The sequence below is a fragment of the Lepidochelys kempii genome, chromosome 1 (genome assembly GCF_965140265.1).
Source record: "Lepidochelys kempii isolate rLepKem1 chromosome 1, rLepKem1.hap2, whole genome shotgun sequence".
NCBI lineage: Eukaryota > Metazoa > Chordata > Testudines > Cheloniidae > Lepidochelys > Lepidochelys kempii.
Window position 1 is genome coordinate 225527398 of NC_133256.1, and position 27388 is coordinate 225554785.

The window sequence follows — 27388 nt, forward strand, 5'->3', positions numbered from 1 at the left end:
ACGTCTGGTAAACAGCCATAACCATTTCTTTCCCTTAGCTTTGTGATTACCAATGTTTGAATTAATTGTCACACAGAGACCCTAACTGTTATGCAATTCAGAAACAAAAAGTTTATTAAGGGAGGTTCAGTAAATTCACTGTCAGTATGAAGTACCCAAGCAAAAGCAATATCAAGATCATGGGCTGTTCAGCAAGAGGAGTCAGTAAGAGTGAAATGTGGGCTGGAGTGAGAACACGTTCACATGTTTCTCACAATTGACAGCCCATAAATGGGTGTGCCAGGAAGTGTGCAAGGAACATCTCTTTCCTTGTACAACCCATTCAAGGGTCTGTTACATTTGCAGACCCCAAAGCATAACTCCAAATGGGATTTAGAGATTTCAAATAAACTTCTTGCCATTCCACCCTACGTGCTGTTCTGTGGTATCCTGTGTTTCTCTTGGTAGTAAGATATAAACACCTTAGGACAGGAAACAGGTCTTAATCTGTGCTTGTGAAGCACTGAATAATTTTATGGAATTACATCACTTAGGTTTATTAACAAACAACAATGAGCACTACCACCATTACATAGCCCCGTTCCGTAACCCAGGCCTGAAAGCTATTAGCTAGGGAAGTTTTTGGACCACTAACTCTTTATGCTGGTTTCTGGCTAACTGATCTAGCTGGTTTCTGGCCATGTCAGGATACACTGGAATCTCTCTCCATGAGTCCATTTGAGGTGGGCAAAACAACAGACTCGCTGCCTCCAAAAGGGATCAGCCATAGAGAGGCTATTCTGACCTACTACTGCCACTGAAAAAAGGGTGTGTTTTTTCCTATAGCTTGGATACTAAGAGGTTTGCTGGTTGCCACAGGTGAGCAGACACAGAGACTATTTAACAGGGACTCGTTCTTTAAGTCACAAATTGTTGTGTGCTTTATTGCAAGCATAGGCAAAAAGAGAGAAGAAAGCAAGTGAGTTAGCCAAAAGTCAACAAACTAATAAGAGTATTTTTTGGAAGGGAAAGACAAATGGAGAAAGACTAAAAGAAGAATGCAATGTGCGTTTGTGTGTCATGTTTATTTTTAAATTAATCTTGACACCTCAAGAATTTTCATAACCATAGAACTTTGCTAAATCACTTTAGTAACCTATTACAAATGAGTGAATTTTACAAATTAGGATGTAATTAAACAAAAAAAGAAATAAGAAATCTGTATCACAAAGCATTCTTTCTTCATTTATTTGGCAAGTGTTGCTTACTGATATTTGTTTATTGTTGTTAAGTGTTGTTTATTGACATAAATGTAATTATTGACATTTCACAAAACACTAGTAAACTTTCTGTTGCTATATTTTATAAATAAAGGTCTTAATATGAAACTCCCTCAACAGCATCCTGGTCATGATAAAATTAATACCCACCATGTCACTTATATAGCGCTTTGCATCTTTAGACTTTGATGCAAACACTAACAAACTAATCCTCACAACACTCCTATAAGGTAGATAAGTGTTAGCCTCATTCCACAGATGGGACATAGAATATTAAATCTTAGCTGAGACATGATATGTGATGGAATCATGTCTTCTCATTGATTGGGAAGGGAATAACAGATTTATGACCACTGTGGCATGTCAGCCTCTCCCTCTAGCTGATAGAATAGAAACTTACCTGGGCAAATGCACTTGGGAAGGTTATGGAACAATCACATGGCCTTCAGAAGGAACCTCTTGATTGCTGAACTGCCATAAAGCAGATGGGAAGGAGGAGGAAGAAGCCAGAATGAGTCCGGCCCTGGAGCAGCCATAAGCTTTGTCTACACTAGAGAAATTTTGCAAAGATTTCTTCTTATCATTAGCACCATTACAGCCAGTGTCGATGGGTTGCCAGCTGCCTGTGGCATTTTATACACCATGCTGATCAGACCTTTTCTGAGCAACACGAACTGAAACAAATACTGGTAGCAGCCAACCGGTCTTCTATACCTGGGCTCCTAATCTTGCTAACAGTGGTGGAGATGAAATGGTGTTAGCAGGGAGGGAAATTTTTGCAAAATGTCCATACTATAGACAAGGCTTCAGAGGGGGAGCTGCAAGGAAAATGAACCTTTCACTGAAATATAAAAGCAGGTAAAGGGTTTGACTTAGCCAATCTGAGGGAAGAAAGGAGCTCCCGAGTCCAGTTGTGGGAGTGTTGGAATCTTGAGGCTAAACGTGACCTGCACCACCAGGCTGTCCATCAGAAGCCTATGCTGATAACATCACCTTGTGCATCCAACTTGGTGTCAATGAGTATGTTTCTCTCTCTCCATTTGGTGTTATTTGTGACTTAAAGACTTTTAATCCAAGAACCATAAGCCTGTCTCACATGTGGGAGAAAGACCATAATTTTTTGTGTGCCACTCATGGGGTTAGCAGATTGGAAAATTACAAATTTGGGAGGATCCACAATATGCTTAATTGATGGTGGCGTTAGGCCTGGGGAGATGCCCATCAAGCCAGCCTACTAGAAAATGGAATGTACTTACGTATCTCCCGATTTGCGATAATTTTCCGGGCATTCCAGAGAGAGACAGCGAAAACTGCCTTGGATGTTAAAGCAGGTCTCATTGAATAAACAGTTATGTGTTTCTGCAACACACTCATTGATATCTGTCAAGTGGAAAAGATAAAGGGGATAAAAACACAAGCCCTTCCTCTGCTTGTAGGCCCCAGATGAAGAAGCTCACATGTTAGCTACTATGCAATACAGGGGAGCAACATGATTTTACTACTGGCTAGAAAAAAAAAACTCCACAAGCGGGTATTCCTCAGGGGTGGTGGATAAATGATGGGTGGATTTATCAAAGGGATGTTGGAACATGTGATTTTCAGATTCTAAAACATGGCAGGACTGTTGGGTTTTTTGTATTTTCTATAAGCAAATGGCAGGGTTAATAAATGACAAATTCTGGTCAACAACCAAAATGTAAGGTATTTGGAGCCCCAATGGCCCCTCCCACAGTCTTCTACTGAGTGCAAGAGTTGTGTCATCAGTGGCAGGGATAGGAACAATAGCACTGGGGCTAGCAACTGCTGCTGGAGGAACAACCAAACAGGCGGATGCTGGCCTCAGAGGCCAGATAAGAGAGGCTGACAGAAAACTCTTGCTTCCCAAAATAAAAACTGCTAGGCAATCAGGGGGTAATAGAGAGGCTGCAGGCCTGCAAAGAAATATTCAGCAGCCTTTGTGGGAGGGAAGTGGGTTGGCAGGCCTGTTGCCATGCAGAGGTAACAGGCGGTGCTCGGACACTATGATGATGGAAGCTACAAACATCTGGATAGGTAGAAAAGCCACTTTGCTTTTTTAGATTAAAAGTTGAAACAAAATTGTCTGACATTTACCCTTCCTTTAACTCCAGCCCTATGTGTGTGTGTGCTGTAAGTGTCCTGATCCATGCATTTATCTCCGATTATCATTACTACTTAATATTGGTTCATCAGACCATCTGTAACATGCCAAAATTTTTATACAAGGAAGGTAAGTTCCTTCCCCAAAGGGCTCACGGTTGAAGGCCAGACAGACAAGTAGAGGTCAGAGGAAAGGGAAGAACAAATATACAAGTCAGCTTGATCCACTGTAGGCAGCATGGCAAAAGTTGGTCTTTTAATTTAGAGGAATTTAAATATGGACAGGGTGAGGCCTTGCAGATGAACGCACTACGCTGCAGCAGAAGAGGGGAGTATGTCAAGTGAACTAAATGCTTTCTTTTGTGCATGGGGACAGTATGGCAGCCAAATGTATTAGTCCTTGGGACTAAGTGCAAGCACCACTCTGAAGAATCCATGCACTTTTCTCGCTGGCTAGAAGGAACAGATAAGGGGAAACAGGCGAAAAGTCTGGGTTTATCAACATGAAAAGCTGTGCTTTACCTTCGCTCTGGTGCCTACCCATAAAACTGAATAATATTTTGTTGTAAAGATTTAGCTATTTCTCCCACATAGTCCCTAAATGGAAAAAACCCTGTACATTTTATAGAGCGTGATTATATTTTTATTAAATACTTAAACCAACCCATTTCATTCTGTAGCATTAGCTGGGATGTAGTTCTCTACTGAGTTTGATGGACTGCTTTAAAAATTCTGTAGAAAGAGTATCCTTTGGGGTCTTAGAGTAATTTCTATAGGATCCAATTTAATTATTATAGAACTATTAGTTTTGCCCCTACTGAATTCTAGTAGACATAGGATATCTACTAAATTGTCTGTAAGGCTATATGACAGACACATTTATGTTTCCCACCAATTAAAAATGTAATTAGATTTTTCCACAAGCTAACTAGCTGGTCAGATATTCCTACACAGTTACTGAACATACCTTGGCAGTTCCGTGCATTGGGTGCCAATCTGTAACCAGGAGAAGGACAGGTGCACTGAAAGCTTCCAGGAACATTACTACATCGATAAGAACAGATGTGTCCTCCAGTAGGTAAAGCACATTCATCAATGTCTGAAAAAGAAATCCCCACCAATTTTTTTAAACTCCTGTGAAGCTTGACCTAGTTTGCAGCAGCTGTACTGCTTCATGATAGTGTTGGATTCAACAAGCCACTAGCTTGTGACTCAGATTAGCAGGCTGGGAAAAAAAACACTGCATAAAGGTAACAAGGGAAGTCTGGGGAAAATCAAAGGCAATATAGAGAACAAGAAGCCAAAAACATTGTATTGTCTATTTACAAAGAAAAAACTTAGTGCTTTTCATCCACAGATCTCAAAGCACTTTTCAAGGGAGGTAAATATAATTACCCCCAATTTACAGATGGGGCAATTGAGGCACAGGGACCTGAAGTGATTTGCCTGAGATCACCCAGCAAGCCAGCAGCAGAACTGGGAACAGAACCCAGTGAAGAGAGTCCCTGTCCAGTGCTCTATCCACTAGGCAACACTTCCTCCCTATGATAAATATTTGGGCAAGACTTATTTATGTGTGTTTAACTTGTCAGAAAAAGGGATATGAATAAAATACTAAACTAGAATTTTTAGACATTTATTAAATGTTCTCCAGGATTCTCCAATGATGAAAATGTGCAAACAACTTAGTTCCACAGCTGAAACCACTTCAATGTGTACAAAAAGCCTCAAACTAAATTTCAGCAAAAAACAAAAAAACTCTCTCTGGCCTTCATATCATGAAAGCCAAGATACCTCCAGAGGCTGGGTGGGCTTATATGAGAACGCAGGTAGCGTTTAATTGCCTATGAAGAGCTACGAGAACCAAACGTTGAAATATTATTTTGTAGTGGCATAAACTTAAGATACGTGGAGTTGTTTCTTTTTGTTATAAAGTCTCTGTTGTCATGGCAAGAATAAGAAAGGAATGCTCTTCTCCCATCTTAGGAGATGCCTTTTTTGCATCCTTTGATTAAGTATTTCTTACCTTCACACGTGATTCCATCTATATCACTAAGTTGATAGCCCCGACGACAATAACATTGATAGGAACCATACACATTGGCACATTCTTGGCTACATGGGTTGTTCTCACATTCATTTAAGTCTGAAAGACATAAAATTATCTATATTTACCACTACAGGTGTCTGCCTTTGTGGCTCCTAGTCCTGCAGGATTGGGGCCGAAATTTCAAAAAACCTTCATATTGGACTAATCAAATGTCTTTATTAAATAAGACTCACAAAAATATGTATTAGTATTTGTGTCACTGAGCAAGCTGGCAATAAGGGGTAGGACGAAGCGATAGCCCCCAATCCTCTCTGTACTGCCTGTGGTGTGGCGGTGACATGGGAGGCAACCTGCAATGTACTACTACCTCCTAGAAAGTTGCTGCCCATCATCATGTAATGTGCTAACACTGGGTGCGTGATCAGCAGCGAGAATCAAACCTACAGCTTGTGGATCTAAAAGCCTGAGCCTCTTCTGCCTGAGCTAACAAGCCCAGGCCTATTAGTTGAAAGGCGGTAGTAGGCTCAAGCCTCTATGTGATCCAGTCACTAGAGGAGAGAGCGCCACACAGCGGAAGTGTGAGTTACAATGGTATTGTTTAATCACAACACTTGTATTCCACCTTGAAAATGACTACAGTGGACCCATTTCTTATGCCAGTTTAATTTAGTCTATGACAAAACAAAGGAATCAGCCAAACAAGAATAGTAAACAAACTGAATATTTTTCTTCATCATTTTCTGCTTCTCTCTCTCTCTCTGTCTACTCAGCCTACATAAATTGCATCCTTACCGTCGCATAACCTGCCATCAGTGGAAAGTTTGAAGCCCATAGTACAGCTGCAGTAGTAGGATCCAGGAGTATTCTCACATTTGTGAGCACAGAGACGACCTGGGTAGCGTCTACATTCATTAACATCTACAATGATAAATATGCATAGAAACCAATGTATAGATTAGCTTTAGAGCAGCAGCCTAACAAATCACCATTTGATCATTGGAGTTTGATTTTCATTCTCTGCATTGAAGTTTTACACTGATGAGTGAATGAATCCTCAGAATGTTAGTCTGGAAACAGAGCTGGTTTTATTTATCATATCTGGTGCGTATCTAAATGTGATAAGCAAAAGAAGGCTGTTCTGTGATCTTTTAAAAGAATTTTTTCACTTTCGGTGCACATCATAAATATCATAAAACCAATTATGCACACCCTCTCATGATCTTACCTTTCAATGTTATTACATTTTAACAATACAAATGTACTTTTCTTCAAAATGTCAATAGCTCTTTAAAACATTTTTGGACTTATACAAATCATGAAATACTCTAATGCATTTTCAGATGAAAGAGTTTGTGACCAACTAATAAAATTACCCTTTTCATTAAATAAAATAATAATAATAAAAAAACCCAAATAAAATGCCACAGTACAATGTTTAAGAAGAGCTTATATAGTTTGAGTCAGTAGGTGGAACTTACCAATACAAGTTCGACTGATAGCATCAAAATAATAGCCAAGTCTGCAGTCACAACGGTAACTGCCAGGAGAATTTACACAAACATGACCATCTCCACATAGCTGGTTAGGTGACGAACACTCATCCACATCTAGAAGGAGAGAGAAATGAATGAAAGGAGGGTCTTGAGGTTAAAGATTAGGAGTGGAGGTAAAGCAGTAAATTCTGCTGCCAGTTCTGTCCCACACCCTTTAGTAACGCTCCCTGCCTCAGTTTACGCATCTGTAAAACAAGAATAAAATACTTACCTCAGTGTTTGTAAAGTGTTTGAGATGGAAGGCACTACGGCATACAGGCATGATCCAGCTCCCATTGAAGTCAATACCAAGGCTCTCTTTGACGTCAGTGAGAGCTGGAGTAGGACCTACAAGTGCAAATTATTACTACAGAGCAAATATCCCTTGGATCCCATGTTATGTGTGGTGTAGGGAACGTGGGCCGGATTTGAGTTTGGGCCAGCATAACTGTATTTGATCAAATGCTAAGCTAAAGGGGCTTTGATTTTAGGTGATATGGCACTGGAGTAGGTCATGCACTTACCCTGGGCTTATCCCCCACCTCCTTGCCCCCGAGTCCCTTTTCCCTTGTCATGCTTACTAACTGTCACAAGGAACGAGTGGAGATGCACAAGTGTGACTGATGATGAACAACCATTAATTATATTTTAGCAAAGTGAGAATGGGCCCTATTCTGTTAGACAGAAGTCTATTGTCAAATCCTTCCCACATGTCCTGCTTACAAAGAGGACATCTGCTTGTGGTCATGAATGGATTTTGCAAGAAAATGTCCGCCTCAAACTGGAATTTTCTACTATGACCTCAGTTCAAGATTCCAAATTACTGGCCCATAATGAGCTATAGCCAACATGCTAGAATCTCTAATTGGACAAGGATGATCCCTGAGGCAGAGCAAGGGGATACTGAACCAAACAAAAGTCTAACCATGCAGAAGGAAAAGGAGGCCTCTCTTGCACCAACACCACCTGAAGTTGTGGCAAGCTCTCTTCTTTGGACCAGCCTCCAGAAAAGGAGAAGTGAAAGACTCCAAGCCTGAAGTCTATCACTCAGGGTTTGTCTTCACTACCGGGGTAAGTCGACCTAAGTTACACTACTCCAGCTACAGGAATAACGTAGCTTAAGTCGACTTACCCCAGTCTCTTTACTGTGCTGCATCAATGGGAGACGCTCCCCGGTTGACTTACCTTACTTTTCTCAGGTAGCTGGAGTACCGGAATCGACCACAGAGTTTTCTACCATTGATTTAGTGGGTCTTCAGTAGACCCGTTAAATCAACACCTACTGCATCAATTGCAGCAGGGTCAATCTCCCCGGTAGTGAAGACAAGCCCTAAGAGAAAAAATAGACTGACCACCTCCTTGCAGATGAAAAAAAGCTCAAGTTATCTGCGACACGAGAACTAGTTCTCAATTAAGACTAGTCACATGAATTAGACACTCTAAAAAAAGGTGAGAGAGTGCTTTTTTATAGAATTCAGAGACATTTGAATTCTCCAGTATTCCATTACAAAGACAGAGAGACAGTTACTAACCTTTTCCCTAGGTAGACCCTAAAAAAACCCACAAGCCTGTTATCTAATTACAAGGATATTATTTTGGATTAAAAGTATGTTATTCCAAAACTTCTAAGTGCCTGATTTAAGAATCACTTCTGCATTTGTGTAAGAGTGTCAGAAAGATGCAGACATTGCAGTCATATAGGGAGGGAAATAAGCTAATTAAACAGAGTCTAATCTAGGGTGTATATGCAGAAAAACTTAAGGCAGAACACCAAAGTAGGAAGCTAGGAAGAAATCATTCCAAGAGTTATACTTCCTTAAAACAAAGGCAAAAGTCAACTTCTGCTTTTAGCAGATTCTTAATGCAATTGATTATATTAAAAGAAAGGTGTTCTTCCTTAACTTTTCTGCGAAGCATTGAGGCAATTCTTGTATTACCTTATAAATCGATGTAATTACTGTGATTCAGGGACTTCTTGGTACCAACTGGCAGAGGGCACAGGATTTTACAGGAATCCTGAGAGTCAGATATAGGCATAATAGTTCACCAAAGGGTGGCATGTGAGGTATCTACTAAAAGCCAGTAGCCCACGGTCATCATAATCATTGCAGAATGTATGTACAGATAATATTTAAGGAGTTATGTAACTATTCTAAAAATTATGTTCTTAAGGTCTTGGTGTTTAAGTGGGTCACCAGAAGGTGACATACTTTGCAAATGCTCCTTTCAGGTAAGAGGCAGCAGACTCTTATCTCCCATCTAGTCATTTGTCTATTGTATGAGGCCTATTTGCATACTGAGCCACAGGCAAAAGTAGTGACTGAAGTCTACAAGAGAAGAAATTCACAGGATGAAGCAAACAGCAGAGGGCATCCTCTTTATGAACGAGAACAAAGGATGGGGCAGATATATCTTGTGGGGCAAAGAAACACATTGGATCCTTCACCTAGGAGGCATGGCTGTCTCATGAAAAGAGAGTCACAGTCAATCTCATTGTGACGAGCTGCAAGGATTTTGGATGAGCAACGTTCTACAAGACATGAGAGTATTTTGTTAATTAAGTCAAATCCCTAGAATGGATGTTATGATCTTATTTTATATACAACCATTTGTTTCTAACACTTCTACTCGCTATCACTTGAATCTCCGAGTTTTGTTAGATATGTTCACAGTGAAATCAAGCCTACGTTTATTTAAGTGCTGTGCGTCAAGCAAAGTGGTGAGCTGAGGTGTAGCTGGTAAGCTGGGATGACTGTTCCTCTGGAGCACTGAATACTGCGAGTGTCCCGTGGACCAGGGGCTGGACAGGCCATAGAGATGCTCGGAAGGCTCAAGGGTTGGAGTGCACCTATCACTAGCCTGTAGAAAACGAGCTGGATCTGCAGGGCTTAGAGAGAAAGGCTTGTGTTGCCCATGGCCAAAGGAGTTGGGGAGTTGCCTCGGCAGGCACAGACAAGGCTTCCTCACAGTAAGGGCAGGTGCCAGCGAGGTGTCTGACAAGCCTGGGAAGTCAGGTAGTTTGAACCATTGATCAAATTTCAATTGTAACTTTAATTTGATCATTGCATTGTGTTCTATTTGATTAGCTTTAGGGAAATCAGAAGTAAATTAATTAGTCACATATCTACTAAGCTTCATATTAGTTTGCTTTTTCTTTTAATAAATACATAAGAGCTACATTGAAGTTTTGAGAGAGGAACCAATGTAGGAAGACAACCTATTTAGAGGTATATACACTGACTGAGTAGCTCCTGGACTTCAATTCCTGGGTTTCAATTATTTGATTAAAATCCCATTACCACTATGGTGGGTCTCAAATGAAAAAGCGAAGATGACACTATGTAAGAACTGTGCAAAGTAATTTTTATATAGCACTGTAGATATATATTGGGGCAGATCCTCAACTGGTATAAAATTGTCACAACTTCACTGAAGAAGTCAACGGAGCTGTGACAATTTATAATCATTTAAAGATTTTAAAACCTGTTATGATGGTTTATGTTGGACATAAGTGGCTCAGAGGCCTCTTGCTGGTCTTCTGCACCAGAGTGAATAGCATCCTTGCTACACTATTTCAGTACATTCATACAAGTAGCAGACAATGCCATTCTGCATGGTCATTATCACACAAACTGCACAGAATATGGAGGTTCAGGAGTGATTTGAAGGAGGAGAGAGAGGGGTTGTTTGCAATCCATCGCTTGTAAGGGGAAGCAAGAAAAGAGAGTCAGGAGTAGGCTTTGGAAGTAGTTATGAGAATGGCTTTGGTTGAGTGCAGGGAACAGACAAGTTAGGTTAAAAAGTAGATGTGTGCACATGCATGTGTTCATTTAACAGTTTTACTCCATTTCTGTTACTCACCTACACATCTTGTTCCTTCTTCATTGAGATGATAACCTCGTCCACAGTTTGGTACATTTCTTTGGCAGGAATATGAGCCATCTGTGTTAATGCACATCTGTCCAACTGGGCATGGCATGCTAATGCTTAGGCACTCATTGATATCTACGATGACATACAAATTCAATTAAAGAAAACCGTTCTCAGTTTATAGACATTTTAAGGTAAGATACTGTCATTACACCCTTAAAAGCTTGGGAATCAGCCCTTGAGAGCAGACACACATTTGCACAATTTAGTATATCAAAGGGGGAGATTTGAAAAGACATAAAGGGCAGGTAATGCCCAAACAGTGAAAGTCAATGGGAGTTGGGTGCATAACTCCTATTTGTGCCTTTGGAAATCTCCCCAATATGCAGAAAATAAAAACATGAGCAAAGATGTAACCGACCACTTATGCACAGAGACTGAAGAGTAGAAGTGCTTATTTGCAAACTAGCCATCTCTCTGTCACCCATGTAATGCCGTACTATTCTCCACAAATGGGCATTTGCTCACTTTATGACAGGGAGGAGCATATATCATATACATTCACAAACATGTTATAAACTTAAGAGACCCTTAAAATGTAATTACATGAGACCAAAGCACCTCAGATTGCCATATCACCAGCTAAGCAGAGTAAGGACTTGCCAAGTATTTAAAGAGGAAATCTCCAAGGAAAGCCCAGCACATAGTGATGGCTGAAGTTAGAATTTCAGTAGTAGTCTAGTAATCAGTGCTACAGCATGCTGGTACAGGGGGCAGTGTGCTGTGTGAGAACAGGGAAATGGTATGAAGACCGGACAGCATGTGGGCATAGCACTTTCTATAAGTGTACAGCATCCTAGCCAAATTCCAATTCAGTTTAGATAATTGCCTGCCTAAAATTCCCCCTGTAGTTTCAGGCGAACACCTTCTTCACTCTGTATCCTACATTCTTATGTAGTGTTATGGTTTTATGGTTTACTGTCAAAGAGCTGATGGCTTCCATCCCAGAGTTAGTGTGGAATAGAGCAGAGTATCCACCTTAGGGCTGAATGACTCTGGATAGCCAGGGCAGGAGTGGGATTGGTGAATCTGTCCCAGAGTACGCTTTACCCCCCCCATCCTTGTAGCTTATGCTGCTGAGCCATGCACCCACCTACCAGACCTCATTCCCTTGGACACAGAGCACCAGCAGACGCTTCAACCAGCTCTGAAGAGTGCAAGGAAAGTGTCCTACTTTGAAGCTGTGGGTTGGAAAGGTAGGAAAGTTCCTGTTCTCCTTCCTGCTCATCACAACACAGGGCAGCATTCGATGAATAGTTTTTGCAACCACCATGTGAAGTGTTCGGGGAATTCTTCAGGATGGACTGTGGAAGGCATTATAAGTGCCAGATTCACTGCTGGTGTAAACTGGTTTAGTACACTGAAGCCAACAGATCCACACCAATTTATACCAGCTGCGAATCTGTCCCCTATAAATGTCAGAGATTAGTCTTTAAGGGATAAGTTATCTGACCATACAGAACTGGCTTCATTTTATCAAGTGTAATTTTATACATGGATAATTTTGTTTTCAGCCTTGTGTTTTTCAAATGTCAGTTTTCAGCAAAGGAAGGGAGGTTGAAAGGAAAATGGAAAGTTGATCGCATGCTACCTAATTGGCAAATCCTGTTGCTCAGCAGATTTCACGAGTCCAAAACAGGCTATGCTGCTAAGGGAATTTAAAGTTAAGTTGGGACTTGAAGTACTACTATAATGAAAAGAGCGGATAGATTTGTAGGACACACCAGGCGAATCTATTTAAAGTCTGTTGAAAGCCAATTATTCTGACATCTATAGAATTCTAGTTTGTCAGGTTAGATCCCACAAGTCCTAGAATGCAAAGTATTAATACCCTAAAACTTAACAGTTTTTATTCTGTCCTTCAAATTAAACTCCACTCCCATTATAATTGGCTCTAATTATCATTCCGACAGGTCGTTACATTCTTTTCCTGAGGTGGTAAAAATTCTGAAGGTAAAAAATTCTTTCCTCTGAATTATGGGAGCTGGCTTGGGAAAGCAATATCTGTTCTACGTAGCTGAACAAACCAGCAAAAGCGAATTCCATTGTAGAGGATACACTTATGCTAAAGTAATGCCAAGCATTGGACTTTCAGTTCTAAACAACGTTCTCGATGTCCACTGAAGGATGGACAAGAAGTAATGGTTTAATCTGCAGCAAGGTAGATTTAAGTCATATATTAGGAAAATCTGTCTAACTACAAGGGTAGTTAAACTCTGGAATAGGCTTCCAAAGGAGGTTGTGGAATCTCCACCATTGGAGGTTTTTAACAACAGGTTGGACAAACACCTTTCCAGAATGGTCTAGTTTACTTGGTCCCACCTCACTGCAGAGGGCTGGACTTGATCACTTCTCGAGATCCCTTCGAGCCCTACATGTCTATGGTTATTTAAAATCATTTGAATAAAGGGAGAGAAAGTATGTCAAAACGAATTAATATTTTTACAAATCCTATGTTAGACGCACATGATAAACAAAAAAAGACTTACATGCTTTTGAATATTTTACCCTAAGTGACTGGGTGTCTAAGTCTCATTGAAAGTCAACAGGTCTTAGATTTCTACTGCCTAAGTTTCTATTGAAAAATCAGACTTAGAATTCTAATTCCCTTATAATCAAATCCTACTTTTAATGGGAGCAGGAAGATGATGTAATATATAAAGATGAACATCAGCATTAGGATTGACGTGGGAGACTCAGACCTGAACCCGTACAGCAATAACTTGGCCTTTGCACAACTCTAAGAATTTATTTAAGTGATAATATGTCTTACCAATACAGTTGCCTAGCGCATCTTGTATAAACCCATTCATGCACTGTAGCTTGGGTCGGCAACGGAAAGATCCCGGAGTATTCTGACAGATAAAATCGGGGAGGCAGTTATGAGTACCAGTCTCACATTCGTCAATATCTGGTACATCACAAAAAAAAATAGTTAGTAAGAGTTTTACAGAAGTTTTTTTATTACACTTAAGACAGAAGACAGAGTTAAGAAACATAGGCCAAATTCATCCTGGGTGTAACTTCATTCATCATTTCTAAGTAGTTACACTGGAGATTAATTTGGTCCATTGTCTTTACCAGAATCTCACAGAAATAGGCAGCAGGCTGGTACTCTTTATCATCTTATTAAACAACCAAATGACTTGCAATATTTTCACAGAGTCTGAAGCAGTATTTTCTAAGGCCCTGATTCAACAAGGCACTCAGGAATGTGCTTAAATCCCACTGAAATCAATGAGAGTTAAGCATGTGCTTAAATGCTTTGCTGAATAAAGGCCTAAATCCTGAAGTCCTTAATTTTATTAAGTCCTTTCTCAGGAAAGCTCATCAGGCTTCATTCTCATTTTACACTAAGGCCCATCTACATCTTAAGGCTTAACATGAAATGAAGTGTAATTTATGCTCACTTTAAGGCCCTCTTCCACTGTCAGAGTGGTGTAGAAGATTCTGAGTGTAAATGAGAATTTAGATAATTGATTCTAAAAAGATCTTTGCCTATGTAAAAACAGAGTAAAGACTTCAGGTTTGAGCCTTATATTTGTCATGGGATAAAAATTCTTTGGAGCGATAAAAGATGTAGGTATTTTAGCAAATTTTTGTGGGAAAGTAGCTCAGTGGGAAAAAAAAATGAATGTAAATGTCATGAACATTGAAAATGTTTCCTGTAGGCTTAAAAACCCTTATAGAAAAGCCTTGTAGTATTTAATAGGGATAAAACTGATAGACTTTTGTAATAAGGCAAAAGTTTTCCATTTGATTTTACATGATGGTTAAAAACAATAAATGAAGGTTATCATTCTGTGTTAATTTTTTTTAAAACTTTATATTTTTTATCAACAACATATATGAACATTCCATGCAAGTATTAACAAATCTTATTCATAGCCTGTATTTGTTATCTTTGGTATAAATTTGTTATATTTGGTCAACCTCTTATCTTTATCCGTGTATTTATTTTATTCAAACTCCAAAAAATGATAACCAGACATTATAACATCTATTTAATCCTGATATAAAGTCTCTGTCATTTTTTCCATTGAAAAGGATTTCATATTTCCCCATGCCATTAATGTTGAAGGATCTGTCCTTTTTCAAGTATCAGCTATCATACATCTGGCTGCTAGGTATTTTCCTTAAGGGAAAACGTAATTTTTCAAAAGCTGTCAAAGCAATAGTAGAAATTTCTGTCCTGATAGTTAATATAATTCCAAGATGATAATTTGGGAACTCCTAGTAAGAGTTTCCAAAGCTATGTGAATAGGTAAGCACTGCCTAAAGGCTGACTCCCCTTATTCCTTTGGGAAAAGATTATTAATGCTTATAGGTGGAATTTTCCATGGCCTTAAAACTGCTCTCTCATTTAAGTCAATGGGAGTTTTACCTTTGACTTAAAAGGGAGCCAAGTTAGGTCAACTGAGCACTTTGAAAAAAAACCAAACACTAAATTTTTTTTAAAAATTAAATTGTAACACCCACTATCTATCAATCTCTATAATATAATCTTACCCAAAATTTAGGCCCAAGTAGCTGGCCTACATCCTTCAGGGGAGTGAAAATACTGTGCAAAAAATCATCAAGACCATTCTCAGCTGCAAATGGATTGTTTTCCAGTGGAAGCCAAGTCAAATTGGGTTTGCGGCTCATTTACATTTCCATGAAGAAAGCACCTCAGGCCGAAGCGTTAGATGCTCATATTAGACTATACAACACATCTGGTATGGAATTACAACTTACACATGTATTTAAAAAAAAACAAAAAAAAACAAGACAATTTATTTAGCATTTTTGGGCATCATAAATGTTGGTAAACATCAATCTCATATATGCCCAATTTGCAGCCTGGGACATACCTTTGCAATGGTTGTCTTCAGTGAGTTCATAACCAGTCCCACAGCTCGTTTCACGCTGACAACGGAAGGATCCTGCTGTATTGACACAAGTTTGTCCAATCCCACAGTTGTGCATCCCAGTGATACACTCATTAGTATCTAGAAGTAACCAAAGTGGACAGAGAATTAAACAGTTCATATAAAAGACTTGAAATCCTTGTGAAGAGAAAGGGACAAGGGTCAGGCTTGGGGCAACTGAAACTTTGAACACCCACATGTGGGGTGCACTGTGAATTCCATATCCCACAAAAAAGTACTGCTCTTTTCTGTTCTCAATTTTTAGATACTCACTGTGTTTTCAACTATAAGGATTCAACAACTCAGGTCTAAGACATATTGTATTTTATATAAAAAGAAAAGGAGTACTTGTGGCATCTTAGAGACTAACCAATTTATTTGAGCATAAGTTTTCGTGAGCTACAGCTCACTTCATCGGTGAGCTATAGCTCACGAAAACTTATGCTCAAATAAATTGGTTAGTCTCTAAGGTGCCACAAGTACTCCTTTTCTTTTTGCGAACACAGACTAACACGGCTGTTACTCTGAAACCTGTATTTTATATAAATATTCATTTACTACTGCAAATGGAAAGGCATGCTTTTATTGCTATCTTCACTTACAACACCAGACTTGAGGTTTCTCCTCCTTCCTATCCATCTGCAAACCCTCCACCTGCCCCACTGAACTGGTCTCTTCCCAGCTCCTTACCTCTATTGTCCCCATGCTCAAACCCTACCTAACTCAGCCTTTCATTGTCCAATGTTTCCTTCCACTCCCAATATAAGTATGTCCTATTCTCTATCCTGAAAAAAAAATCCACAAAAACCAAAACACTTTTACCTTTAAGCAACAAACAGAGGCAATCATATCATTTAGTTTACCTTCACAGGTGACACCATCAGACAGAAGCTGATACCCAACAAAGCAGGAGCAGACAACACTGGAGCCTGTGTCCCTACACTGCTGTGTGCAGGGACCACCTCCTAAAAACAGATGTGATTTTTTGAGAACAAAGTTCACAATTCAGTTCATCACACAAAACTGGAAAGATGTCAACTACTTAAACTTGAGTGCCCAGCAAAATACAGAATGTTTGACTAGTATACTCGAAGAATACACTAAGAAAAAATGGGAAATATGGAGGAATATTGAAAGAAATATTCACACATCAGATTATTTTATCTTACAAAATTAGCAGAAAGAAACCAGCATTAAAAAAAGTCAACTTTAGTCAACCATCACAAATATATCCTATTCAGAGTTCAGAAGGAAAGCTCAGATACCTCTGTGGGTAACCGTTGGCAAAACGTGACTTTTTAATATCAACTACTATCCCATAAGGAAGGCTAGAAGGGTCATAATAGTCAAATCAGACATTTGCCTAACATAAGTACCCTCAGACTGTGAAATGGACTCCCAGAGAATTGCTGGAAGTTCCATTGCCTGACACATTTGAACTCATCTTTGGAAAAAAGTGATAGAAATGATTCTTTACAGGCTTTCAAACTTGTTTATAGCATAGCCCTTAATAGAAAGGATGTCTAATGGATAACAACTCCCATTTGCAATTGGATAGACCAATTCCCCTCCGTCTGGCAAACGAATAACTTCCATCTGGCTACTACAGCAATTGCTTACATGGAAAAGCAATATTAGGAAAGTATAACATTAACACCTTTTAATGTGATTTATTATCCTGAGTCAAGGAGGAGAGCCAGCTTTTGCTTTGGCAGGATAATGGACCTGATGGCTCAACAGGTGTTTTCTGTTTCTAACACCTATGCAGTATAACAGCCAAACAGGCAATATGGTAAATCATCGCTTAACGGGCACAGTATCTGTGGCTACCTCTTATGGGATACAGATGCCCTGGACACTGAAACAGTACAGTTTCAAAACATTGTGTCCTACAGAAACACCTGCATAAACAAAGCATTTGTAGCACTGTCTCTACTACGATGTGCTGAAAGCTTATACTGGAATATCAGTCTATTAACTCAAACTTTTTTTAAATCCAAAATGTATTACTTTATTCAGAAATGTTTGCCAAAAATAAAACATCTCTGATGTTTTAAGCTTTTAGATACATGAAACACATGTGACAGGCAGTAAATCAAAATAAACAGATTATCCAAATCAAATATTCCGTCCAAGAGGCACCACGCACTTGCCACACAAAAAAAAATCAATGCACAAGTCATTATTTATCTTTCTTTCATTTTCCTTCCAATTTTCATGTGGATTGTGCAGGTCAAACAGAAATTAGTTACGCCATTTCAGATCTAATCATCTCAACCATGAACAAGGATAGGAATAGAATACACATGTTCTTCAAGCTCTAAAAGTGGAATGCCTGATGCCACTGTGCTCGTTGTAACTTGTCTGGACATTTTCAAATAAAAGGTCAAATATGTTTGGAATCAATTTTGGTTCTCGATACAACTGAATAGACGGGAATGCTGTTCAATATCCATGTCAAACTACAAACCATTAAGATTGGAGGCTGGGATTTTCAAAGGGACCTAAGGAAGTTTGAAAATCCCAGTGAGTATTTCTAATATATCGTCACATTTTCAGTGGCTGTAAGTCAGCATAGCTCCACTGAAATCAGTAGACCTATGCTGATTAACAGCAGCCGAGGATCTAGCCCATCATTTAAAAAAAATATCTCCTTTGAAATTGTTTTTGTTAATGCGTTAGTATAATAAATGTTATGAACAAATAAAAGACAGCCCAGGCAAAGGGAAACAGCAGAAGATGTAAAATTCTCTACTTCTTAAGGGCAAAAATGCCTATTTCCCTACATGCCCACCCAGCAAACAAGGGAGTATAAGCTGTCCCGTTATTCCCCTTTGTGGGCTACCCATATCGCCTGCCAGAGCACCGGGGTCAGCACAAGTAACCTGGGTCTGCTACACACCCTCTCAGACAGGTAGGTAGAGATGGGCAATGGGCACAGCTGGTACAGAGGAGAAAGTTATTTGCATCTCATAAGGTGCTGGTACAGATTTCATCCCTGCTCTACCAGGAAAGAGAAACTGGTCTACTCCTGAGCAGTACAATATTGTGTTACCCAATACACAAGATTAGAAGGAAGTCACAGTTTTAGCTCTAAAGTGGTTGGTCTAAGGTTTTTGTCTGACTTTTAAAAGAAAGCTATTTTTCCTCAGACCAGCAGACAAATAGCAAGAGGTAAAAAGTTATTTTTGCCATGATTAAATTGTAGCCTATATTTGAAATAAAAAGTTTTACAGTATAATTGACATTTCTGAGCCTACTACTGAGGACAGCTATCTTGTTGGAGAAAGTGACAATAATGGAGGGCCAAATTCTGCCTTTAGCCATGTGTGAATAACTCTCAGTGAGCTCACTGGGAGCTCTATAAAATAGATTTAAGATCCGCAAAGTATGCACTTCCATAAAACTCAGAGGGCATGTACAAAATTTAATACGTAAGACATTAAACTCCACAACTTTTAGAGATGACCCAACATCCACACAGCCAACCAACTCTGCCTCACCTCTCCCTCCCAGCTCCTTGGCAAATATGAAAAGAAGTAGGCCTTGAAATTTGGCGAGATTCTGAGCCTCAAAAGAGGACTTCCAGAATAAGGGCCAAACAAGTTCTTGCCTAAATGTTATTGGCAGTAGCACCTTACCCTTCCATAGGGAGGGGTCTAAAGTCTTCATCAAAACAGACCCACTATCTTCTCATCTGCATTCAATAGAGCCCACAAGCCAACTCACATCTTGACTGAAGCTCCCCGAGGATTTCCAAATTTGCTCATGCATGTAGTACTGAAGGACAGAATATGGCCCAGTGTATCAACCTAATCTTATAAGGGGCTTTTTACTACAAAGCCCTGAGCACTCTCAACTGCCCCTGAAGTTAAAAGGAGTTTATGTGCCTGTGACACTTGGTACCTCAAAACAGCATCCTGGAACCCCCATATTCACCACTGTCATATGATTATGATATATTTTGTACAATGCGTGCCTTGTGTGGTATCACTGAAAAAGTCTTGATCTGCTGAACCTTAATATCCTCTTGGATTGTGTGCATAACCATTGTATATGAAGTATTGCTATAGGTGTTATTGAAATATGTTGTGAGGTTGGGAAATGCCCACAGCCAGACTCTCCGTTGCAACAAAGGAGGACCCAGACAGCGTTAATGGCCCATCAAGAAGAATCAACTATCCTGGAGACTTCTCCAAGAAGGGCACATACACCACAGGGGCAGACTAACCCTTGCAACAGCAAGGATCTTTCTAGCAGCTGGAAGAAAGTATAAAAGAGTGGCAGTGACACCATCACTTGGCCTCTCTACCCTGCCATCTCAACACCTGGAAGAACACCTGGAAGACAGAGACTTTGAACTGGGGAAGATTGATCTCAGGCTGGAAAGGGAATCCAGCTTTTGTACTGAGAAATGGTTTGCTGCTTGTACCATCTATTAGGGTGAGACACTGTTTGATTCAAATCTTGCTTAAACTGTTTAAGTTAGCATTTAGACAGAGAATTTACTTTTATTTCTAAGGTAACCAACTCTGATTTCCATGCCTGCTACTTATAATCACTTAAAATCTTTCTGGTGTTAATAAATCTGTTTTATATTTTATCTAAAACAGTGTGTCTTTGGTTGAAGTGCTTGGTGAATCTCAGCTCAAATTACAAAGGCTAGCGTATGTTCGTTCCACATTGAGGGAGGGGCGAACTAAGTACTGAGCTTACACTTGTCAGGCTTCTGACCAGTGCAAGATGTTACAGTTCTGGTGTACAAGCCTGGGGAGCTGGGGTGGGGATTGGCTAACGCCTCCCAATTGATGGTTCATGAGTGGCTGGGAGATCATTCATTAACTAAACTGGGCGTGTCCCTGCATGTGGGTGGCTGTGTAAGTGCAGTACTGGTCAGAAGCTTGTAGCTTGACATTTGCATCACAATGTCAAGGACAACCCAGGCTGGTGGGTTTGGATGGCTCAGCAGTCCCATAGTCCAGGTTCTGCCCCAGGGACCCTGTCACAGTGCCTTAAAAAAAGTATTCATTTACTGGTCCCTCAGAGACGACAAATGAGTTCTCATCTTACTCGGACATTGGTTTAACAAATCCAAAAGGATCTCATATTTTGCAAGATTTTCCTTCCAATAATCAAAATAGCATTAAAAGAGGGTAGAAACAGCCTACCATTTCAGAGAGGATTCTCATGCCATTTGTATTGCGAATTGCTGGGCTAAGCAAAATGGTTTGGGTGAACCTTGGATTTAAGTTTGCTTAGTTTTTCACATTTACTGAAATGATTACACACACACACAAAGTCACTACATAGGAACAGTCAGTTAACTCACCTCTGCAGCGGTCATGAAGGTAAGGATCCTCTTGGTCTACTTCCTCGTCAGAAATTTTAACTATTAAGAAGGTTAAGGAGACATTAGAAGGGAAAGCAGTTTTCCTCTCATAATAAAATGCTATCTACCTGGGAAAAGATGAGGAGCAAGTATCTGTGGGTACTTCTACCACAGGATAATACTGAAGAATTATTTATTCATTTTATAAACACACAAAATAGTTTTTATTTGACACTTGATTCAAACACACGTGCACACAGAGTATACTTGCCAAATGAATGATAGATCATAAGATAGCTTGTATAATTGCCGATTACACATGAACCAAGAGTTTCAAATAAGAGTTCCTAACATTAGGCTTCTACGTAAAAGTTCAACCTGATTTTCATCAAACGTGCTGAGCATCCTCAGCTTCCATTGACTTTGGTTGCAACTGAGCGTGCTTAGCAGTTATGACGGAAGTTAGGCTAACCTTATTTATTCATTTAGATTTTATTCTAAAAAGCAACTTCACATCTCAAGGTGCCCAGCCAAATCTCTGGCTGTTCTGGGCGTACATTTTAAAACAGCACAAGAAGAGTTGCAACATAAATTATCCAAAAGTACAAGCCCGTCTCCTTCCCTGCATCCTACTATGTCTTGAAGTTGTGCTCTGCTGTCTCAGCTTAATTTTAATGCTGGTATAATATACCTTGATCTTTGTTAGGAACATCGCTAATTGACCCTTCAGTGCCTTCTTGACCCTTGACACAGCAAGCTCTGAACACCTGCCCACACTGGTATCCTATCAGCTGGCTCTGCTCACAGCTCTGTCCTTGAACTTGGGCTGTCTTTCCCAGCAAGCAACAATAACAGCATTTCTGTCAAAACAAAGAACAGATAGTAAGTGAAATCCCAGCCCTAAAGAAATCAATGAGTTTCGCCACTGACTTCAATGGGGCCAGAATTTCACCCAGTGTGTTTATAGAAAACTGTCAGCCAAAGCTTTCAGACCCCGATGTTCAAAAGCCCTGCTGTGCTTAATTAGTTAGATCTCAGAACATTTGTATGGGTCTGGATCAGGCCCTCAAAAAGAAGATGGAAGCCAAACCCAGGCCCTTGATTCAATCCCCACTGTCCTTGATGGGAAGGCAAGAATGGTCCATGTACAACAGTTGTGGTGGGTTCCCCTCCCACAAATGAGCAGATCCAAATCTCCAGTTCTGACCACCACCAAACTGGGGGACTCCTCAAAACCCTGAATCACATTTTATGACTTGAGCTCCACTTCTAATTTAAAACAAATTTTATTTGTCACAGTGAGGATGAGGGGCATTGCTCAGTTTATAAATAAACTGCGCACCTGCCTGCCCTCCCAAACTTCCCCCAAATCCTCACTTTAAAAAAAAAGCACCTGGGCTTAAAATTAACAGACCATAAAGACATGAAAGATGACACTATTCTGTACAGACCAACCATGATTTAAAAGGTACTAAAAAGAAAAAAAATCCTTCATACTGGAGCCTAACATTTTTAACTTAATATTAATTACTTGTATTATGGTATCACCCAGATGCCTCAGCTGAGATTGGGGCCCTATTAGCCTAGGCACTATACAAGCACATGCTTCCTGTCCCAAAGAGTTTACAGTCTAAACAAACAAGAGACAAAGGATGAGGGGAAAACAGAGGCACAGAGAGGTAAAGCGATGCAGCAGGTCAGTGGTAGAAACGAGAACAAAGTCTGCAAGTCTCATCCAGTGTCCTAAATGCTGGTCCACACATCTCTACAGTAATTATTTAAGGATGTCACCTCTTAAGAACCCAGTCCTGAAATGGGATGTTAGTGCCCATTCCTTCTAGGCATGAGGGTGTGCACTGGAAGAACAGGGGCTTCAGAATCCATTGCAGAACAAAGGTTGATTCTGAACAAACGGCTGTGTTGATTTTGTTTTAGCCCGAGTTGAAAACACATTCCCAGATTGTTCCATTTTCTCCCCTGCTGCTATAAAGCTAGCGTGAAATTTGGTTCACTGAAACCAGCGTCTGCCTACTACTGCTATGAAGTAAAAGGCAGATTAAAATTTTTATTTTAGAAATTACTTTTATAATTGTTTTTTGGCTCAAAGGAAACAGCCTGCAGCATTTAAAAAAGTTAAAAACACAGCTGGAACATAAAATAACTACTCATTACGGAAGTTAATGACCTAAATTCCTTGTATCAGTTCAAGAAGCCATTTCCAACAAAAAGCTAAGAACAGTACACTTCTCCCAACACCTCTGAGATACGTGCCTGCCCGCCTTCTCTACTTACCCATATAAATAACTGTGCACGTGTTTTCTCTTCTGTACTGTAATGAAGAATTCCTTTACAGCCTGGAGCAGCACGAGGATAAAATAAAGAGATCAGCTTTTCCTTTTCCCCCCCCTCACACTCTTTAGCTTTAGAAGAGCAAGTTAGTCATAAGCATTGTAACTTGTACTTCATCTTTTTATGGCAAATGTCCTGGCCTCATTCTAAACACATCCCATATATTTCCATCTTTTTTTCTGGATAACTTTAGGCATAAGGAGTTGTTGAAATTTCTGATGAGTCTCAGCATTTGTTACAGGTTCACTCCATTTAATATCTTGTATCATGGATGCCATCTCCATGGATGCTCCAGTCCCAGAGCCCCCAAGGGAAAAAAAACCCCAAAAAGTGGATGCTCAGCACCCACCGGCAGGCACCTCCTCCACTCCCTCCCACCACCTCCTGCCTGCGGAGGATCAGCTGTTCAGTAGCGGGCAGGAGGCATTGTGGGGGGAGAGGAGGGAAGGAGTGGGGGCAGGAAGAGTCGGAGCAAGGGTGGGGCTGGGTGATGTGTCAGGGGCACATGGTGGCCGTGTGGTGGGCTGGCAGCTGCCTGAGAGAGCTTGTCTGGGGAGGAGGCGGCTTCCACTCCCCACCCAGGCTCGGGTGCCAGGGACTGGGGGTGAGTGAGTCGGAGCCCCTCTCCCACCTGGCATATTTCCAGCTCACTCAGCTGCCGTCCCCGGCAGCCGAGCCAGCAGGGGGAGCGGAAGCTGCCTCCTCCCCAGCCAGGCTCTCTCAGGCAGCTGCCAGGCTGCCTAGCAGTGACTGGGAGGGGCTGGCGTTAGAAGCAGCTCCCTCCCACTATGGAGGGCAGCGGAATGTACCGTGGTGGCCAGGAACAGCGGGAGGACAGAGCATCCCCCCTGCAGGTAATATGGGGCGGAGAGAGTGCGGTGGCCCCGGGCTGAGTGCAGGGGGCAGGATGGCGGGAGGGACACATGTGACCTCCCCTTTAGATCGTGCTTCCCCCCCCCCCCCCAGTATGGGGAGGCTCGAGTCGTCTATGGTGGGGCGCCTTCAGGGGAGGAGGCAGAACAGGGTAGGAGCAAATAAGAAACTTGGCGCCTTTGCCTTGTATTTTCCTGAAGTATTTGCTTTCAAAAGCATTTAGACCTCTGTCTATATTTGGTGGATTTCCAGCCTTCACATCCATATGTTAAGGTGCAAATTATATTTAAATTGAAGATTCACAGTTTAGTCTTTAAATTGTAGATTTTTTAGGACCAAATGTCTTGTTGAAGTTGGTGATTGCAGCTGCCACCATGCCAATTCATGACATTATTTCCTTATGGAGATTCTCATTCATTTTCATGTCACTGCCAAGTTATGTGAATTGGCTCACCCCTTGCATTCCTTTACATTCAGTAGTAAATTTTTGTGTTGGGAGTTGCTGGGGTTCTCATTAGATTTGTTTCATATTTGATTAATCCCACCTTTCTTGCAATGCTGAACAATCTTTCAGTTTTTGTTTGCATGTTGGTTGAGCAAAATCTAAATCTTCTAGTATGCTGTTGCTAAACTACGTGATGCCTGTGCTATATCCATCTACACTTTTTCTCATAATGAAATCAATGGCAATCCAAACAGGAGAGGGAAGAGAATGCTCCCTTGTTTGGTGTCAGCGTTTATGTTAAACCATTTGCTCATGCCTGTGTTTAACTGTGCATTCTGCGCCTTGCTAGAAAGCTTTGATGTTATGTTTTTTGTTGGTATTCCTTAATTCTTCAAGATTTCCAGTGTCAAGCATGATGGAGGCTGTCAAGTGCTTTCTTAAAATCTATTAAATTTATTATAAAAGTGTTTTTTCCCCATTTGATGCACTCTTCAAAGAGTATCCTTAGGATAAAAATCTGGTTGACTCCTGATCTTCCAAATCAAAATCCAGATTGCCTTCCATTAGTTTTGCCTGATCTGCTTCCTTTATTCTGCTTAAGATGGTACTACAGAAGACTGTCACTGAAAGAAGTGTAACATCTCACCAGTTATTGCAGTTGCTTCAAATCAATCATAGAAATCTAAGACTGGAAGGGCCTCAGTTTAGTCCATCCCTGCATGATGAAGCAGGATTAGGTATAGCTTGACCATCTAGGTTACCTTTCTTTGGAATTTTGACTTGAATGCCATTTTCCCACTGTCCCAGAGGCTATTCCTGGTCCCATGCTTTGTTGAAAAGTTTGGTGATTTTATTGATAGTCTCATCACAAGCTTTCAACATTTCCCCCATGACTGTCTTCACTTGCAAGGTTTCCCCTGTTTCAACTTTTTAACGCATCATTCACTTCGGTTTTAATGTTAGATGTTACAATGTCTATTTCTGGGTGTTTAATGTCTTTGTCAAAGTCAATAGTTTCTTGTGGCATTGTTCTATTTAGCACTCCTTAAAAGTATTCTGCCTATCGCTCTCTTTCTGTTACTAGGGTCTTTCCTTGTTTACCTTAACAGGCCTCCAACTGGTGTAAACTTGCTAGTTAGAATCTTGCTGAGCTGACAGAAGTGTTTTATTATTATCTCTTTTATCAACCACTTCAACTTCTTTGGTGATGTTATCCATGTATTTCCTCTTGCCCCTTTTTGTGCTGCATTTTACAGCATTATCCTTTGTTTTATAGAGCTTTTGCTGCTTCTTTTTCAGGAAGAGTTGACAATAGCTTTGGCTTGCTTCCTTTCCTTAGAAGAGCAATTTACACAAGTATTCTACTTCATGCTTCATCTCTTATGTACATAATTTGACCATATTACAGTAGAATCCCTATTTTACTAACTAATTTGGGATTGAGGAGTTCATAAAATTGAACATCTCAATATTCCATTATTAGATGTTGTTCATCTAAAGTACAGTGCACTGCTTCACTTTCTTCTTGGCCTTCAAACCACTACAAAGCAATTTCAAATGCACTCAAGGCATCAGAATGTGAAGTGATGACAATTTGTTCTACATCAATATCATTTTTGTAGTTTGATTCCCTTCTACCTCTCCATATCATGAAAAAAAATGGTTTATATAACCGCTTGTCATTCCTAAAATTAGTATTTGTAAAAACCAAGATTCTATTGCATTTTGTTTGACCTGCAGGAATGATTGTACCATGGAGAACTGAAAAACGTCATTAAAAAAGAAAGACAGACATTTCCAGCAGCTGCTACAACAGGTTCTCTCGCTAAGACCAGAAGATAGCTTGCCATTCCAGCTCTAAGTTACTTCAGGATCACTGTTCATTCTAAGAGGAAAATGCTTTAAAATTTAAATATTGAGACCTTAATTTCAGATATGCACATATTTCCAAACGAAGGTGTCTGGGTAGGGGCAGGGAATAACTTCACTATTATTCAGAATGACTCTTTAGCCATATTGCCACTACCATCATGACACCTGCACACTAACAGAATTATCCAATCTAAAGAACAGAAGTCTCGAAGATTAACAATAAATGCAGTACTTCTAGGTCAAATATCACCATGTCAATTCTTGCTTATTTTGTTTGGCTGGTTTACAATTTTTTTAAATTAAATTTAGTACTGATGGAAGATGCTGGACTGAGGCGGAGATCTTCCACTCAATTAAAGAAGAAGTACAGGTGAAAATAAAAGATGGTCTTGTGGTTACAGCACAAGACTGGGAGCCTGGAGACCTGGTTCTGCTCTTGGCTCTGCCACATACCTCACTTGTGACTTTGTCCTAATCATTTATCCTCTCTATGTCTCAGTCCATCTATCCATCCATAAAATGGAGATAACTCACAGAGGCCAGTGAGGCTAATTTAATTAGTGTTCATAAAACACTATAGGGTCCTCAAATTCAAGGCACTAAATAAGTATAATCTGAAGAAGATGAAACGTGCCAGTACAAACTTTCCCATACTATTTTGTCCAAGTGCTTCCATCCTATTTTGAAGTAAGCTTGAACATCTATTTGTTTGAAAGTGAAG

General features: G+C 40.2%; 1 protein-coding gene across 2 annotated transcripts in view; it reads right to left on the reverse strand.

Annotated features, from left to right (window-relative positions):
- The window catches only part of FBLN1 (fibulin 1), a 101885-nt gene that overhangs the window by 48236 nt on the left and 26261 nt on the right, over positions 1–27388 (reverse strand). For both annotated transcript variants that reach the window (XM_073329642.1, XM_073329648.1), the window contains exons 4-14: positions 21820–21988; positions 21129–21188; positions 16663–16764; positions 15743–15880; positions 13663–13800; positions 10821–10964; positions 6906–7034; positions 6220–6345; positions 5404–5523; positions 4345–4476; positions 2516–2639 (exon numbers count right to left, since the gene is read on the reverse strand). In XM_073329642.1, coding sequence (XP_073185743.1) covers positions 2516–2639; positions 4345–4476; positions 5404–5523; positions 6220–6345; positions 6906–7034; positions 10821–10964; positions 13663–13800; positions 15743–15880; positions 16663–16764; positions 21129–21188; positions 21820–21988 — 1382 coding nt within the window. The remainder of the gene's footprint in view (positions 1–2515; positions 2640–4344; positions 4477–5403; positions 5524–6219; positions 6346–6905; positions 7035–10820; positions 10965–13662; positions 13801–15742; positions 15881–16662; positions 16765–21128; positions 21189–21819; positions 21989–27388) is intronic.